Source organism: Acanthochromis polyacanthus, chromosome 1, assembly GCF_021347895.1.
Source record: "Acanthochromis polyacanthus isolate Apoly-LR-REF ecotype Palm Island chromosome 1, KAUST_Apoly_ChrSc, whole genome shotgun sequence".
Taxonomy (NCBI): domain Eukaryota; kingdom Metazoa; phylum Chordata; class Actinopteri; family Pomacentridae; genus Acanthochromis; species Acanthochromis polyacanthus.
Genome location: NC_067113.1, coordinates 8,776,317 through 8,791,157, shown reverse-complemented (window position 1 = coordinate 8,791,157; position 14,841 = coordinate 8,776,317). Strand labels below are relative to the sequence as shown.

General features: G+C 39.9%; 3 protein-coding genes across 5 annotated transcripts in view; 2 read left to right on the top strand and 1 right to left on the bottom strand.

Annotated features, from left to right (window-relative positions):
- Window positions 1–4,196: 4,196 nt before the first annotated feature.
- On the bottom strand, window positions 4,197–7,966 carry c1h2orf50 (chromosome 1 C2orf50 homolog). Its single transcript, XM_022192967.2, has 3 exons — window positions 7,584–7,966; window positions 5,766–5,805; window positions 4,197–4,703 (listed from the first exon to the last, which is right to left on the bottom strand). The coding sequence occupies exons 1-3, from the start codon at window positions 7,784–7,786 to the stop codon at window positions 4,512–4,514; spliced, it is 435 nt and encodes a 144-aa protein (XP_022048659.1). The 5' UTR covers window positions 7,787–7,966; the 3' UTR covers window positions 4,197–4,511.
- Window positions 7,967–8,015: 49 nt separating this feature from the next.
- The window catches only part of LOC127534042 (SCAN domain-containing protein 3-like), a 63,205-nt gene continuing 56,379 nt past the window's right edge, over window positions 8,016–14,841 (top strand). The window contains exon 1 of the mRNA XM_051948283.1: window positions 8,016–8,722. The gene's annotated coding sequence lies outside the window, so the exon portion shown is untranslated. The remainder of the gene's footprint in view (window positions 8,723–14,841) is intronic.
- zgc:103755 (uncharacterized protein LOC449988 homolog) overlaps window positions 14,284–14,841 on the top strand; it is a 51,430-nt gene continuing 50,872 nt past the window's right edge. For all 3 annotated transcript variants that reach the window (XM_022192978.2, XM_022192977.2, XM_051948220.1), the window contains exon 1: window positions 14,284–14,398. The gene's annotated coding sequence lies outside the window, so the exon portion shown is untranslated. The remainder of the gene's footprint in view (window positions 14,399–14,841) is intronic.

Here is a 14,841-nt window from a genome sequence, read left to right as displayed (position 1 = left end):
TTCTCATTTCCGCATTCATCGTCTGAAAGCTGATTGGCTGAAACACCCTCAGCTCCACCACAGCGTTTCAAATCTGTGTTTTACGGTAGTGTTTTGACTGGAACGAAGTTCCACCATAGACTGTAAAATAAAGCTTTATGGGCTGCACTTCATTTAGAAACTCCTGAAGTTTATGAGAAAGTCCCTCCTGCAACCACGTGACGGAAAACATTTCGGCAAAATGAAACTAAGCAAACTGTTGTCTAAGGTATTTCAGCCTAAGCCATTAAAATACAGTCTCGGAAAAAGTGATTGTACCACCCTTATTTTCTTTAATTTCTTGTTTATTTTTATGCCTGGTACCAATATAGGTACATTTTTTTTGCGCAAATATAATGATAACAACAAAAATATCTCAGTAGAGTTTAATTTCAGAGCTGATAGACATTTTCCATGGTTTTCTTGATAATAACCAAAATCGCTTAAGTTCTTCCATCAATAGCTATGGCATTGTTCTGCCAAAAACAGCTTTTAGGATTCCATGTTTTCTTTTCTGTCTGTTTTAGTCTCATGATCCACACAGGAGTTAGTACTGATTCATAATCACTGTTTCACAGCAGTCCATTCCTGCTGCACTAATTCAGACTAATCTGTTTTGTTTTTGGGCTTGTGGTTCTCCATTTTGCGTTTGATGATTTTCCACAGGTTTTCAGTTGGATTTAGATCTGGTGATTGAGCAGCCAAGGCATAGTTCCAATGTTCTGGTTCTCCATCCAGGCTTTAACTGACTTTGTCTTGTGGTAAGGGGCATTGTCTTGTTGGGAAATCCAGTCATTGGAGACAGGAAAGAGTTTTCCAGCTGATGGAAGAAGACTGTTTTCTAGAGTAGCTCCAAACATGACCTGGTTCATTTGCCCTGTTCCACCCAGACTGAAACAACAAAGCAATGCAAAGTTGTACACTCTACTGTACAGATTAAAACATTTGGTGTCATCTACTACTTCCAGCATAACAACAGTAATATAGCACAGGCACTCTTTAAAATACAAAACCTTTATTCCAACGAGGCACTGAGTCACATGACAAAGCAAAATCAAAATCATGACATCATTTCAAAATAACATGGGTTTTCTTTATTCAGTGGAAAACAACATTTTTATTCAGATTTAGACAAGGGGCAATGTTTTATAATCTTATTTTTTTATTTTTTATCACATAACAATGTCCTGAATAGTTTATTAAAGCAGCAACATCACAAAAACCTGAGAAACGCTGCGGTTCACTCAAAGTGCAGGTAGATAAACGCCACATAAGATCAGGAAAACAGACTGATTCCTTCATGAAACGATGGCTTATCCCAGAAGCATGGAACAATACAGTTTTTCTCAATTGTTAAAACACCAAACCCTATTGTCTGAACCAAATTTTCAGTTGCCTGAACCCACTTATTGAATCAGTCACTCTTTTGGCAAAGCCATAAGCACTTTTCACCTGTTTAGACACATCTTGTCAACACATTGTCATTGTGATGCACCTGTGCTGCATAATGGTGAGCACAGGTGGAAAAGTCAAACACAGTTAAAGCTCAGGCGTCACCGGTTGAACACAACAACTCAAAATTGATCACACTTGTGGCTAATGATGTGAGGGTACATATAAGCCAAAGCACTGGTTTGTAAGGCACCACAATGGATAGAAATCTAAGAAGAGGAGCATGGATACGGCATGCCAGAGGTTTTTTCCTCCATTGCCTGGCCAGAGAAAATGTGGCCTGTGATGTAGATGAAGTCCCATGGCCTGACCCAGTACGGAGAAATGATGCTGTGGCAGAGTAATGCACTTCTTTTCTTTGTACTTCATCTGTAAATTTTTGTGCTTTATTTTTACGTACAAGTAACGTACAAATCAATCTGAAAAACTGTCTGGAACAAACACACACAAAACAGAGGGAAAAGTCAGTCATGTACTCTTTCTGTAATTTTACCAGCACTTGTGAAGCAGAATTTTCTCTGGCCAGGCAATGGGGGGAAAAAAACCCTGGCATGCTGTATCCATGCTCCTCTTCTTAGATTTCTATCCATTGTAGTGCCTCACAAACCAGTGCTTTGGCTTATATGTACCCTCACATCATTAGCCACAAGTGTGATCAATTTTGAGTTGTTGTGTTCAACCGGTGACACCTGAGCTTTAACTGTGTTTGACTTTTGCTCACCAGTGCTCACCATTATGCAACATATGTGCATCACAATGACAATGTGTTGACAAGATGTGTCTAAACAGGTGAAAAGGGCTTATGGCTTTGCCAAAAGAGTGACTGATTCAATAAGTGGGTTCAGGCAACTGAGAATTTGGTTCAGACAATAGGGTTTAGTGTTTTAGCAATTGAGAAAAACTGTAATTTCAGTTGACTTGAGGCATGATTTGACAGCATAGTTCAGTTTTGAGCACAGATTGAATTGTTTTGGGGTGAAAGTTTGGTTTTGCAAGAAGAATGGTAAATGGTAAAAGGTTGTATTTATATAGCGCTTTTATCCAAAGCGCTTTACATGATACGTCACATTCACCCATTCACACACACAATGAAGAGTCAGAGGTTTTGTGAATGTAGCTTGAAAATTGGGTTTTGTGTTCACAGTTTAGGGAAAAGGAGAGCAGCTTTCCAGGAATGTGTCTTAGCAATCGAGAAAAACTGTAAATGTGACAGACATTTTAGAAAATAAAAACACTAGCAAATTTTCTTAGCAAAATAAAACATTGCTTCAGATTCTCACCTGGTTAATTCTGATATTAGAGCTGTTTTAAACTCTGCTCTGAGTTTCTTGTTCAAGGATCTACAACCTGCTTTTAAGATGTTTTCTGCTCATTTTTTCTGCGACAATATTTGAGGTCCTTGATCAAGAAAAGAAGTGACTTTTCACTCATCCAGATTTGATCAGGTGTCCTCTTAGATCAGGGGTGTGAAACATGCGGCCTGCGGGCCAAAACCGGCCCTTCAGAGGGTCCAATCCGACCCCCAAAGTGTAAAAACTACAGAGAGTTTTTTTGTAATTTGTCTCATGTTTTTGTTGTTTTGTTTCTTGCTTTTGTCATTTTTTTCACATTTTTTGTCCTTTGTCCATTTTTTGTTGCTTTCTAATTTTTTTGTCTTATTTGTTTTGTTTCCTGTCATTTGTCAATTTTTTTGTCATTTTGTGTCTCGTTTTTTTGTTCTTTTGTCTTTTTTGCTGTTTGTCTCATTTTTTTGTCGTTTTGTTTCACACTTTCTCATTTTTTGTCTCGCTTGTCCATTTTTGTTGCTTTCTAACTTTTTTGTTATGGTTGTTTGTGTCTCAATTTTTTAAATATTTGGTCTTATTTTTGTCTTTTGTTGTTGTTTTGATCATAAAGTAAAATACTATATTATCAGTTCTCATATAGCTGTGACTAAATGTTGTGTTCCTTTGTAGACACTCTGTGATCTGGAAGTTGTAATGTGGAAATGATAAACTGAGGCTGAATGTTGTTGAAACTGAATTTATTTTTCTTCATAAATTTCAGGTTGTTTATGATGCTCTGTAAAAGATAATTCCTTAAACGTGAACATTTTCAGAACATAATTTTTTGCACAAAAACAAAGGAAAAATTTGTCGTTGTGGTTACTTATAGGTTATTATGCTTGGATTGTGCTGGTCCGGTCCAGTGGGGATCAAACTGGGCTGAATGTGGAACCTGAACTAGGATGAGTTTGACTCCCCTGTGTCAGATTATCAAGTATCTACTTAAATCCCTGATGGAGCTCAGATGACATGAATGTGATCTGAGTCTTCTCCTCTCTCCTGCCTTTAACAGTCTGCTGTTTCCTTTACCATTTAATTCTGTGTACTGCTTGTAACCTCTTTTTTTTGGGTCAAATGCACCTAATAATAAGCACAATTTAGGGTAAATGTATTTGATGTAGGACAGTAAACAGCTCTTTCGTATCACCCCTGACTGTGCCTCTAGTATGGCTTCTAAATAGATGTCTGCATTTGTCTCCATATTTACCGATGATTAAAACAAACCCTCCACATCAAATCCATCCATCCATCCATTCTCTATACACCGCTTTGTCCTAGGGTCGCGAGGGGTGCTGGGGCCTATCCCAGCTGACTCGGGCGAAGGCAGGGGACACCCTGGACAGGTCACCAGTCTGTCACAGGGCTACATATACAGACAAACAATCACACTCACATCTACGGAAAATTTAGAGTAACCAATTAACCTCAGCATATTTTTGGACTGTGGGAGGAAGCCGGAGTACCCGGAGAAAACCCACACATGCACAGGGAGAACATGCAAACTCCATGCAGAAAGATCCCAGGCCCACCCCGGGATTTGAACCAGGATCTTCTTGCTGCAAGGTGAAAGTGCTAACCACTACGCCACTGTGCAGCCCCAAATCTAAACTCAGAAATCTTTAATCCACTCTGCCAAGCCCTGAGCTCAGCACTGGACAGTCCTGTTTAGAGGATCTGGCTAACAGAGGTCCAGATGTGCAGATGCTCCCGCTGGGTCTAGCAGTTCAGTCTTTCTGGATCCTGCTTGCGCTTGTGATGGTTGGTCTGAAAGAGCCTGTCTAATCTGACCAGTTCCCTCCCCAGCGGAGTGGACATTCTGCTGCCAAAGATCTGGTTGGTGGTGTTGGGGAAGCGATCAGAGAAGAGGGACACGTAGGCGGGTAAAGGCTCCTCTGGTTTCAGCTTTCCCTACAAAGAACCCTCACAGTTAGATATGTGCTGTCAACATTCAGCTGTATGAGGCTCATTCCAGACCTGGAGGACATTTGGGTTTAAAATGTTTGAAAAATTATCCTTCTCCTTTACAGTTTTCTGCTCCATATTGATCAATAATAGGTAATAAACTATCAAAGCCTGCATGCTAGCATGTTGTAGGACACACATTCCATGCATAGTTATTATTATTTAAAATATCACATTTATTTAAAAAAATTATGTCAAAAAATTATATTTAAATTTCATTTGAACTGTTTTATTTGAGATTTACTGTTTTATCTGAGAAGTCGACAGCAGTGTATTTGTAGTAGGATCACAGTCGTGTGATCATCAGCAGGCAGCTGATGTAGTGTTCACTTGTTGTCATGGTTACAGTGATGCCATGCTGCTATCTCACAAGGATACAGAAATCTTTAACAAATCTGTGGATCTAGACTATAAGCTGCATCATTACCAAAATCTAATCAGGTGGTCCTTGTGTCATTTCTGATGGTCCCTGAAAATTTCATCCAAATCTGTTATTCAATTTTTGAGTAATGTTACTAACAGACAGACAGACAAACAAACAAGCATACGCCGATCGTCACATAACTCCTTGGCGGAGTAAAAATGCTACCATTGATGTGTAAGCTGAGTCAGTCAAGCCTTTGATAGTTCATTACCTATTACTGATGAATATGGAGCAGTAAACTGTCAAATTGAAGGTTTATTTTTCCAACATTTTGAAGCCCAAATGTCCTCCAGTTCTGGAATGAGCCATGCTGTATTGTTGTGTTTGTCAGGTCATTAGTGTTGTTTGACAGTGACTCAGAGCTGTTTGTTTCTGCTATTTGAGCACAGGTCTCGTCTCAGTGAGATTACCTGTATGAATAAGGTGATTTTTTTCCTGTGATTTTTAGTAGTAACTATCTGAAATGTAACAAAACATGGGAACAGGAAAATCTGTAAAATAATAATTTCTTCAACACCAACTAAAAACACCCAAAAACTGCTGAAAAAGGTTCATTTTACTATCACAGTGTGCATTTTTCTTACCATCTGATCATAGTTCCTGAGAAAGCCCCAGTTCTTCTCCCTGTGGACCACAATCTATTGGTTCAGTCTGTTCATGTTCACAGACCTTTAACCGAACATTAAACTAACATCAGCTGTAACTCACTTTTGTAGCTCCTTTAACCCTTAGATGCATAAATGAGTCAAAAATGACCCGGTGAGGTCATTTTCCTTCAATATCTTTGTGATGAACAGTTGTAATCATTTCATATTTCAGATATTCCTGGAAAAAAAAACATGTTTTTGATTCCATTCTATTAAATTTTTTAAGTCATCTTTTATACTTTTTATGAAATTATAATATTTGTATTACTACCTAAAGCTTTCATAAGTGGATCAAAAATGACCTGCATTCATTTCCCGTAGAGTCTCATGGAAACCTACGATTCTTATTAATTGTGGCTGGATACATTTTTATTAAAAGTAAAAAAAAGAAAGAAAGAAAGTTTTTATGTTCATTATGATCATGTCTTTACAAATTCCATAATTATTTATTATGGAAATAATCACTTATTAATAAAAAAATGACTGGACATCACTAGAATGCCAACTAAATAATCGTCCAAATTTAATAACAACCACTGTCTAATTAGCTAAACAAAAATAAAATGAACTCATTCACAAATAGTTTGAATTGTGTTCTTTTTATTAAGTCCAGATAATCATGCAGCCTGTCCTCAAACAAAAAACGACCACATAGGTCGTCTGTACACGCCCATATTACGACCCAGTGTTACGTTTTGACGTATGCAACCTCTAGCGGTTGAGTAAATATCGACACTCTGGAATCGCAGGTGAAACGTCACCATGAACAAACTTTTATTTAACACTATCCCTATCCCTTTTCCTCACCTTAACCATAACCCTAAAAACGTGTTGGGAAAGTGAGGAAAAAGCCGTTTTGCGACGGAAATGCCGTTTTGTGAATTAAATCCTGTAATGCGTTCCTTTTCCCCGTAGGGGCGCAAACGTAAATACGCTCTCACTGGTCGTATTCCGGTGCATGGTGCATTCGACCGATGCGGTCGTATGAATTTGAGGACTTGTTGCAATCATGACATTCCTTTTTTTTGGCAATATATAGAATTTTATATGCAAAATAACAAATTGGATCTGTGTCAGAGAAATCACTTTCAGCTGAGTTCCCCATTAGAAAAACACCTCTGAAAGAAGTGTTTTAATTCCGGATCACATGACCTGCTCCACATGATGTCATTTCCTCCTGAAGAAAAGACTGACCAGACTCCAAGGCTTTCTGATTTATTTAATATAAAGTAGTCAACAGGTTTACTACAATATATTTATAAATAACTTTCAGCTTCAATTTTACTGAGCTTTATATATAATATTTAGAAGAATCTTTCTGTAAAAATGTCATGTGGTGTTTGGTTATAGACAGCCATGTTGGTTTTAGCCCTGGAAACAGCAAAAATGTCAACTATGATACCTGTCAACCATGGTAGAAAACGTTACAGTCATTTTTTTTTTTTTTACTAATAAGTGATTGTTTCCATAATAAATAATTATGGAATGTATAAAGACATGATCATAATGAACATAATTTCTTTTAAACTTTTATTAAATATGTATGCAGGATGTATCCCATGGACTTCAAAAGTCCCTCAATTATATATTGACCCATAACACAAACAATAATACAAATGATTATTTTCAACAAAAACGGTATAAAAGCACATTGATTATATACGAGTAATTTTTGACCCACTATGGAAGAGTCCAGTCAGTGGAGCATCTGAGGGTTAAAGCCACCTAAAGCTGATTTAGTTTTATTTTTCTCACCACTCCAGGACGCCTCTCCTCTCTCTCCAGACCATCTCCTTCCACACCTGGTCTCGTTTAAAGACATCGCTCCTGTCCGGGTTTTGTCCAGAACCTTCTTCGGTGGTCCGCTCCGCCGGTGCCCCGCCGGTTGTCGTCCTGGTCTCGGTGGATCTCTCCGGTAGCCGGTAACCGGCGGAAGACACGCGCCTGTTCAGCTCCATCAGCTGGATTTAAAAGGAACAAAGTCGCTCAGTTTGTTGAGCAGAACTGAACCCAGGTCAGTTAGTGAGCGTAAAATGAACCAAATGATAATTTTTTAGCGCCAGTGAGCGGGATGTGAGAGAAATCACTGCCAGCCGTCAGCCGCTTTGTTTACGTTACCAAGGCAACAGTGTTCCAGCAGAAACATACACTGTTGACTAGCTCAGTGGTTCCCAAAGTGGGGGTCCCGACCCCCCGGGGGGTCGCGGTACCCCTCCGTGGGGGTCGCGAGATGATTTCCAGAACAGCAAAAGAAAAAAAAAGAAAAAATTTTTTCGAGAGGGCCTTTACATTTTTATTTTATATATTTTTTGTTGCTGAAATATCTGTTTAAAATAGTTAAATAACTATATGAAAAAAAAGTTTTTTTTTTTTGTTATTATTATTTTAACATTACGTCAATTACAAATGAAGTTTACGTCTATGACGCAGCATACGTGCCCTTCGTTTTAATCTTAATGCTAGAGCTAGCTTTCTGAAGTTGCGATTAAGACCTTTATCAAAATGAAACGGTGGCTAATATCCACAACTCAAAAACAGAGTGAAGTTGAAAAGCCAGATTTGCAAGCGGCAAGGCCTGATGACAGAGCAGGAAGCACCGTGGGAACACCAGAGAAGTCTGCGGAGGACTGCGACACAGAACCGCCAGAGCATCGCCCGGCAGCGGCTAAGGTGGGAGCCCGCCAAGCCCACAAATCGGACACTTCTTCATCCAAATCAAGAAAATACAGGGATGAATTTATTAAGTATGGATTCGTGTGTCACGTTGTAAATGGTATACAACACCCACAGTGTGTAGTGTGCTCGGAGGTCCTTGCTCACGAGAGCCTTAAACCGGTGAAAATGTTGAGACACCTGACGACTAAACATCCTTCACTTGTGTCAAAACCAGCAGAGTTTTTCGCCGAAAGGAGGGAGAACTAAGAGGGCAAAAGAGGGTCCTAACTAAACAAACTACAATCCCTGCCAAAGCTCAGAGGGCTTCATATGAAGTGGCATATTTAATTGCTCAAGCAAAAAAGCCTCACACAATTGGAGAAAGTTTGATCAAACCCGCCGCGGTGGCGATGAGTCGAGTCATGCACGGGGATAAAGCCGCCGCTGAGCTGACACAAGTCCCGCTGTCAGATGGGACAGTATCCCGCCGCATCAGTGAGATGGCACAGGACATCAAGACTCAGCTCATTGATGCAGTGAAAGAAGGAAAGTATACTTTACAACTGGACGAGTCAACTGACGTTTCGCATTGTGCCCAGCTTCTTGTTTTTGTGAGATACGTTTTTAAAGAGAAGCTTAATGAAGAAATGCTCTTTTGCACGCCGCTGGAAGGAGCGTGTACAGGCGAGGACATTTTTAACAAACTGGACAGCAAGCTAAAAGAAGAAGGTATGTCCTGGAGTGAGTGCTTATCAGTGTGCACAGATGGAGCAGGGGCAATGCTGGGGAAAAAGAAGGGGTTGAGAGCACGAGTCCAGCAAGTTGCCCCTCACGTCTGCTTTACCCACTGCATTATACACAGAGAAGCCCTTGCATGTAAATCACTGAGTGCAGAGTTAAAGCACGTCCTTGACACAGCAGTGAAAATCGTGAATTATATAAAATCACGTCCGCTTAACACCAGACTGTTTGCAACCCTCTGTAACGAAATGGGAGCGGAGCACCAAGGCCTCCTGTTGCACACAGAGGTGAGATGGCTTTCCCGGGGAAATGTACTGAGCCGCTTGTGTGAGCTGAGGAAGAGGTGCGCATCTTCCTCGCCGACCAAAGATCACCTCTCGCAGAACACCTCTCTGATCCTGACTGGGTAGCAAGGCTGGTGTATTTATCATCTGTTTTTGGCAAACTGAATGGGTTGAATATGTCACTGCAAGGTGAAAACACAAGCATTTTGACCCTCAATGACAAAGTGCAAGCATTTGTGCGTAAACTGGAGCGCTGGAGAGAGCGCGCTGAAGCTGGACATATGGACATGTTTACTGAGCTGGATGATTTTATTGAAGAAAATGCTTTGAGTGTGAACATTGTAAGGGCGTCTGTAGCGGATCACCTTCAGTCTCTTGTGGATCATTTTAAAAAGTATTTCCCAGAAGAAACTGCTCCTGAAAGGCATGATTGGATCCGATCCCCGTTCACTGCAAAAACAAATCATTTGACATCTGACTTTGAGGATGCGCTGATTGAACTTTCATCTGACCGAACCCTGAGAGCGCTTTTTGATGCCAAGAGCCTGGATGAGTTTTGGATTTCGGTGAGGAAGGAGTACCCGCAGCTGTCTGCAGCAGCATTGAACACACTGATGCCATTTGGCTCTACGTACTTATGCGAAAAAACTTTCTCTGCACTGACTTACATCAAGAACAAGCACAGATCTCGACTTAATGTGGAGGACGATCTCCGAATTGCCGTCTCCAAAATCAAACCGAGACTGGATCTTCTTTGCTCAGTGCATATTGCCCACCCATCGCATTAGGTGAGTTCTTCAAACACGCAGTAATTGTTGTGCAGCACTGCTCATAACTTTGAATAATCCGTCGCACTGCTGTGCTGTTTTAGACTGACAAATGTTTACCCGTAACACTGCTAATCCACATTTAACAGTTTCTTTTTTACTTTTGGACATGTGGGGGAAAGGGGGGGTCGCGGGTCTCCTATGATCCTATTTTGGGGGTCGCGGCCTGAAAAGATTGGGAACCCCTGGACTAGCTGAGGGGAAAACATTTCACAACATGATGTTCAAACAGCCCATAATTAACCTACTGGTAGGCTGAGTGGAGTACAGCACTACAAAATAATGAACTTCTGTGGTTTCAATTGTAATTTTAGGTATTTTATTTGTTATTTTACAGTTTAGTCCTTGTTTTGTTAGAATTATACATAATAATTTAAACTGAAAGCAGCGTTGGTCGTTTCCTTGGGTCGAGTGCCATGTTGAACTTCCAGTGACCAATAAGAGAGTGTGTGAGAGCGAAAACCAAATTTAACACACCCTCAATTCACACCTGAGACCTTGTAACAGGAATGAGTCTGATGACACCTGGAAGGGAAAATGGCTAACTGGACCCAATTTGAACATTTTCACTTAGGGATGTACTCACTTTTGTTGCCAGTGGTTTAAACATTAATGGCTGTGTGCTGAGTTATTTTGAGGGGACAGTAAATTTACACTGTCATACAAACTGTACACTGACTATTTTGCTACTTTACAACGAAGAAATGTAACTTCTTCATTGTTGTCCCTTTAAAAGATACAATTAAATATCTGCAGAAATGTGAGGGGTGTACTCCTTTGAGAGGTATAAGCAACATTAAAAAAAAAAAAAGCAAAAAAGTGTCCTATTGTGGCCCTCAAATCTTGGACAGGTGTAATTGCTCAAAAAGCTTTTTCATTTCAAAAAAGAAAAAACATTATCTCTGCCAGTGCATACCTCCTCTGGTTTCAACGCCTCCTTGCAGAATATAAAAGTGACAGAGAAAGAATTTGCACAGCAGTTAAACTTTGTTCCCAGTGGAATCATAGCTTTTGAAGGTTCAAACAGTCCCAAGAAGAATGGAGCAAAGTTTTTGATTTCAGTTCACAGCTGATGCACATGTCTGTCTGTGGCCTGAATAAAATGCAAAATGAATTTTCATAATATTCTAGGGGGCACTATTGAGCCATTTTGGCACGCAGGTGCGCAATTCCCCTAAAATATCACATTTTTCACTGGTCCTGGTGTGTGTGCAAAATTTCACTCATAGAAAGTAAAATAATAATTCCTTGCATTCCAATAGGTTAAAAATTAAAAAAAAAAATCTGTATTGAAGATTGAAAAAGACAGATTAAGAAGCATTTTACAGAGTCTCCCTGCTTTGTTAAATTCCTAATAATAAATACTTAAATCACAAGAATAAAGTATTACTTTACACATGTATTATAAAAAGCAAACAGCAAACAAACAAACAAAAAACAGGCTAAAACTTCAAATAATGTTAACATCCTTAATCAGATTTGTCCAGCATGATAGACAGACTTCTTTCCTGGCTTCGAAAAACAAACCTAATAACCTCTAACTACTGTTTTTGTTGTGTGTCTGGATAGAACGGGTTCTAATTGACTGAAAGAACTGTAGGATGTGTTGACAACTTGATCCTGTCCCCCAGACTGTCTTCCATCAAGAAAAAGTCATGTTTTTGTTCAGTGTAGATAAACTTAAAATTGGAACACATTTATTTAAAATGCACTTCATCATTTGTAGCTGCATCATCCATCCATTATCTATACACTGCTTAATATTCATTAAGGTCACAGGGGGCTGGAGTCTATCCCAGCTATTAAATGGCCATGTTCTATAGCGCCGTGATTTCTGATCATCAATAACTGATAAACAAATGCTACATTTCTTCAAAAACAGAATGCTGCATTTCTGACAATGCCATATGGGGGGATGAACAGCCTTGGTGGAGTACTGCTCTCTCTGAGTGCTTTTCTAGTTTTATTATTTCAATAGAGCTGTCATTAAAAAACAACCAAACGTGTTTGCACATGCTAACAAATCAGGCGTAAATTAACCGTGATGTCACCCGTTGGTTTCAACACTGAGAAAATGAAGCCCGGATTTTGCTACTTCCTGGTCGGCGTTTTGGATTTTTTGGAGCCAGTGACGTAAAAATCGTCATCAAACAGACTGGACCGGAGAGCAACTAGGGGCAGGATTGGCTGAGAACTCTCTTATCCCGCCCACATTTTACCGCAGAGGCTTCTGGTCCTGTCCATCAAGTATAGCCACGCCCCTTGGCTCCGCCAACTTTAACGATTTATTTAAAATTCAGTATTGATTTATTTTAAGATCGGCCACCTGATCTCTCATTCTGACCATGAAAACTAACGGGGGAAAAATCCTGAGCTGTAGAAAATCAGTCTATCAAATTTTATTTTTTCCAAAATGAATTGGGGTCTATGGAGAAAAAGCTTTTTGGAGCCAACCCTCGCGGACGGCGTGATATTGCAAGTTTTTGACACTTCCGGGTTGGCTTCAATTCTGGAGCCAGATGCTACGTCCACTATATATACAGTCTATGTAACAAATACACTCATCATGATAGCTAAGTGAAATGTGACACCACTGAGGGTCACACAGAAAAGGATCAGGTCTTTGATCAAAAGGTCCTTCAGGTTCAGTAAACACCAACATCCATCAGCAAAACTTAGTGAAGTTTCGCTGATGGATGTTAGCCTGGTCTGTTTGAACGGACATTTAAGGAAAATGTCCAGCCTCCCTCTGCTGCCCCAGGGAAATTACCGTCTACTGAACAGAAAGATGGGAAATATAGCCTCCCTGTGTGCGGACAGAACCTCTCAGACTTTGGCAGCAAATGGTGAAACAGATGTTGCTCTTGCTATGCTTTCAAGAAGGCCCATTCCACTGCAGTCTGTGATTCAAAGTAGTTTCTGTTCTTTGTTATGTATATGCTTCAGACAGGGCTGATGTGTTGGCAAAGTGACATATCCATTTCAACTGCATTTATCTGAGAAGAGTAATTGTGAAATCTGTAACTAAAATCTGAATTCTGCTTTTTCTGCTGAAGACAATCCTTTCTTTTAAACAGTCTTTTTGTTCAAGGATTTTAGAGTGTTTTATATCCTGAAAATGCTCAGAATATTCAAATGAACATTTATACTATCTAAAAAAGAAAAGAAGAATTACACCATACTACAATGCTATCCAAAATGTATGATTTTTTATAATTATTTGTGGTAGAATAACAACTGTCTGATTAACAAACATGCAAACTCCATGCAGAAAGATCCCAGGCCAGGAGGCGAAGTGGGCATCTCCTAGGACCTAGGTGAAAGGCGACACTGAGGCACTGTGCAGCCCCTGATAACGCTCAGTTTAGGTAAATCTGGTCTGTATGTGTGAAATTGCCTTTTTTATTTTGGTAAAAAAAAACACCCATGTCTACCATACCATCCATAAATAAAGACAATTTCTGAGTGTAAAGTAAATTGTGTTTAAAGGTCTTGAATAGTGAAAATCTGATTCGGTTCTGTTGTGTGATTGATTCGGTTCTGTTGTGTGATTGTTAGAAACTTGAAAGTGTAAAATAAAAGCTTTTGAGACATAAAGATGTTTACTTCTGCTTTTCCTCAAGCTGCCCCAAAACTAGTTTTCCTCCTAGCACTCCTAGCTGTGTTCAGTGTGTTCTTCCTGAAGGGGGCGGGGATAAGCCCTCACATTATGCCACATTGTGAATTTAATAAAGTTAACTATATAGGTCTACTGTACATTAACACTGTTCTACAATACAGTGCTCGGCTGTAACATAATAGTGGACAGATGATGTAGTTGGATTTTGTTTAAAGGGGTAATAAACATCTCAGTTCCCCCCAAAAATTGGAATTTTCTGGCCATTTTTTGATGGGTCAGGCTTTATAGGGCTAAGTTGAACCACTTTTAATTTGAAAACTGCCTTTATTGTGAAGCCGGAAGCTGAAACAGGAGCTTCCTCGGTTGAGTTTGACAGTAATTACGTCCAGCTGGCTCTCCAGTCATTTTCCTCATGAGAGAATTGGAACAAGCAGCAAGCTGAAGGTAACGTTCACCTGTTTATGTCCCTCTGGTAGTCTAGCCGGATGCTTTTTTTCCGTTTCTGGTTCCTGTTTGCGTTTCAAGTGTCCACAGTGGCTGGCCTTATTTTAGCTAGTGAACATCACCGTTACCTGAGAGGAGCTAACGTGAGTGACAGGAGGCATCTCAGCAACTTTCTCCTCATTGCTCGTACATCAGATGAAAGCAGCGGCTGCTATCCTCTCACAGAGACCATGCGTTAGCTCTACTAATAGTTATTTAAAGTGTAGTTTATCTGTTGCTAAGCTCGAGCTGGCTTCTCAGCATATGCTAGCCGGCTAGCTGTCACCGTGGGCATGTTGCTAGGTCAAATAACAGTTTTATTAGCAGACAAAGTTGAGTGGAAATCGATTAATTTCGGACATTTGAGAAGATGACAGCGTGTTTTCCTCTGCTCTTGGGATACA

Excerpts from the sequence above, each read along its gene's own strand:
- c1h2orf50 (XM_022192967.2), bottom strand. The coding sequence starts at position 7,786 with ATGGAGCTGAACAGGCGCGTGTCTTCCGCCGGTTACCGGCTACCGGAG. Across the intron at positions 5,806-7,583 it reads AGGAGAGGCGTCCTGGAGTG|GGAGAAGAACTGGGGCTTTC; the intron begins GTGAGAAAAATA and ends TGTGGTCCACAG. Across the intron at positions 4,704-5,765 it reads TCAGGAACTATGATCAGATG|GGAAAGCTGAAACCAGAGGA; the intron begins GTAAGAAAAATG and ends GGTTCTTTGTAG.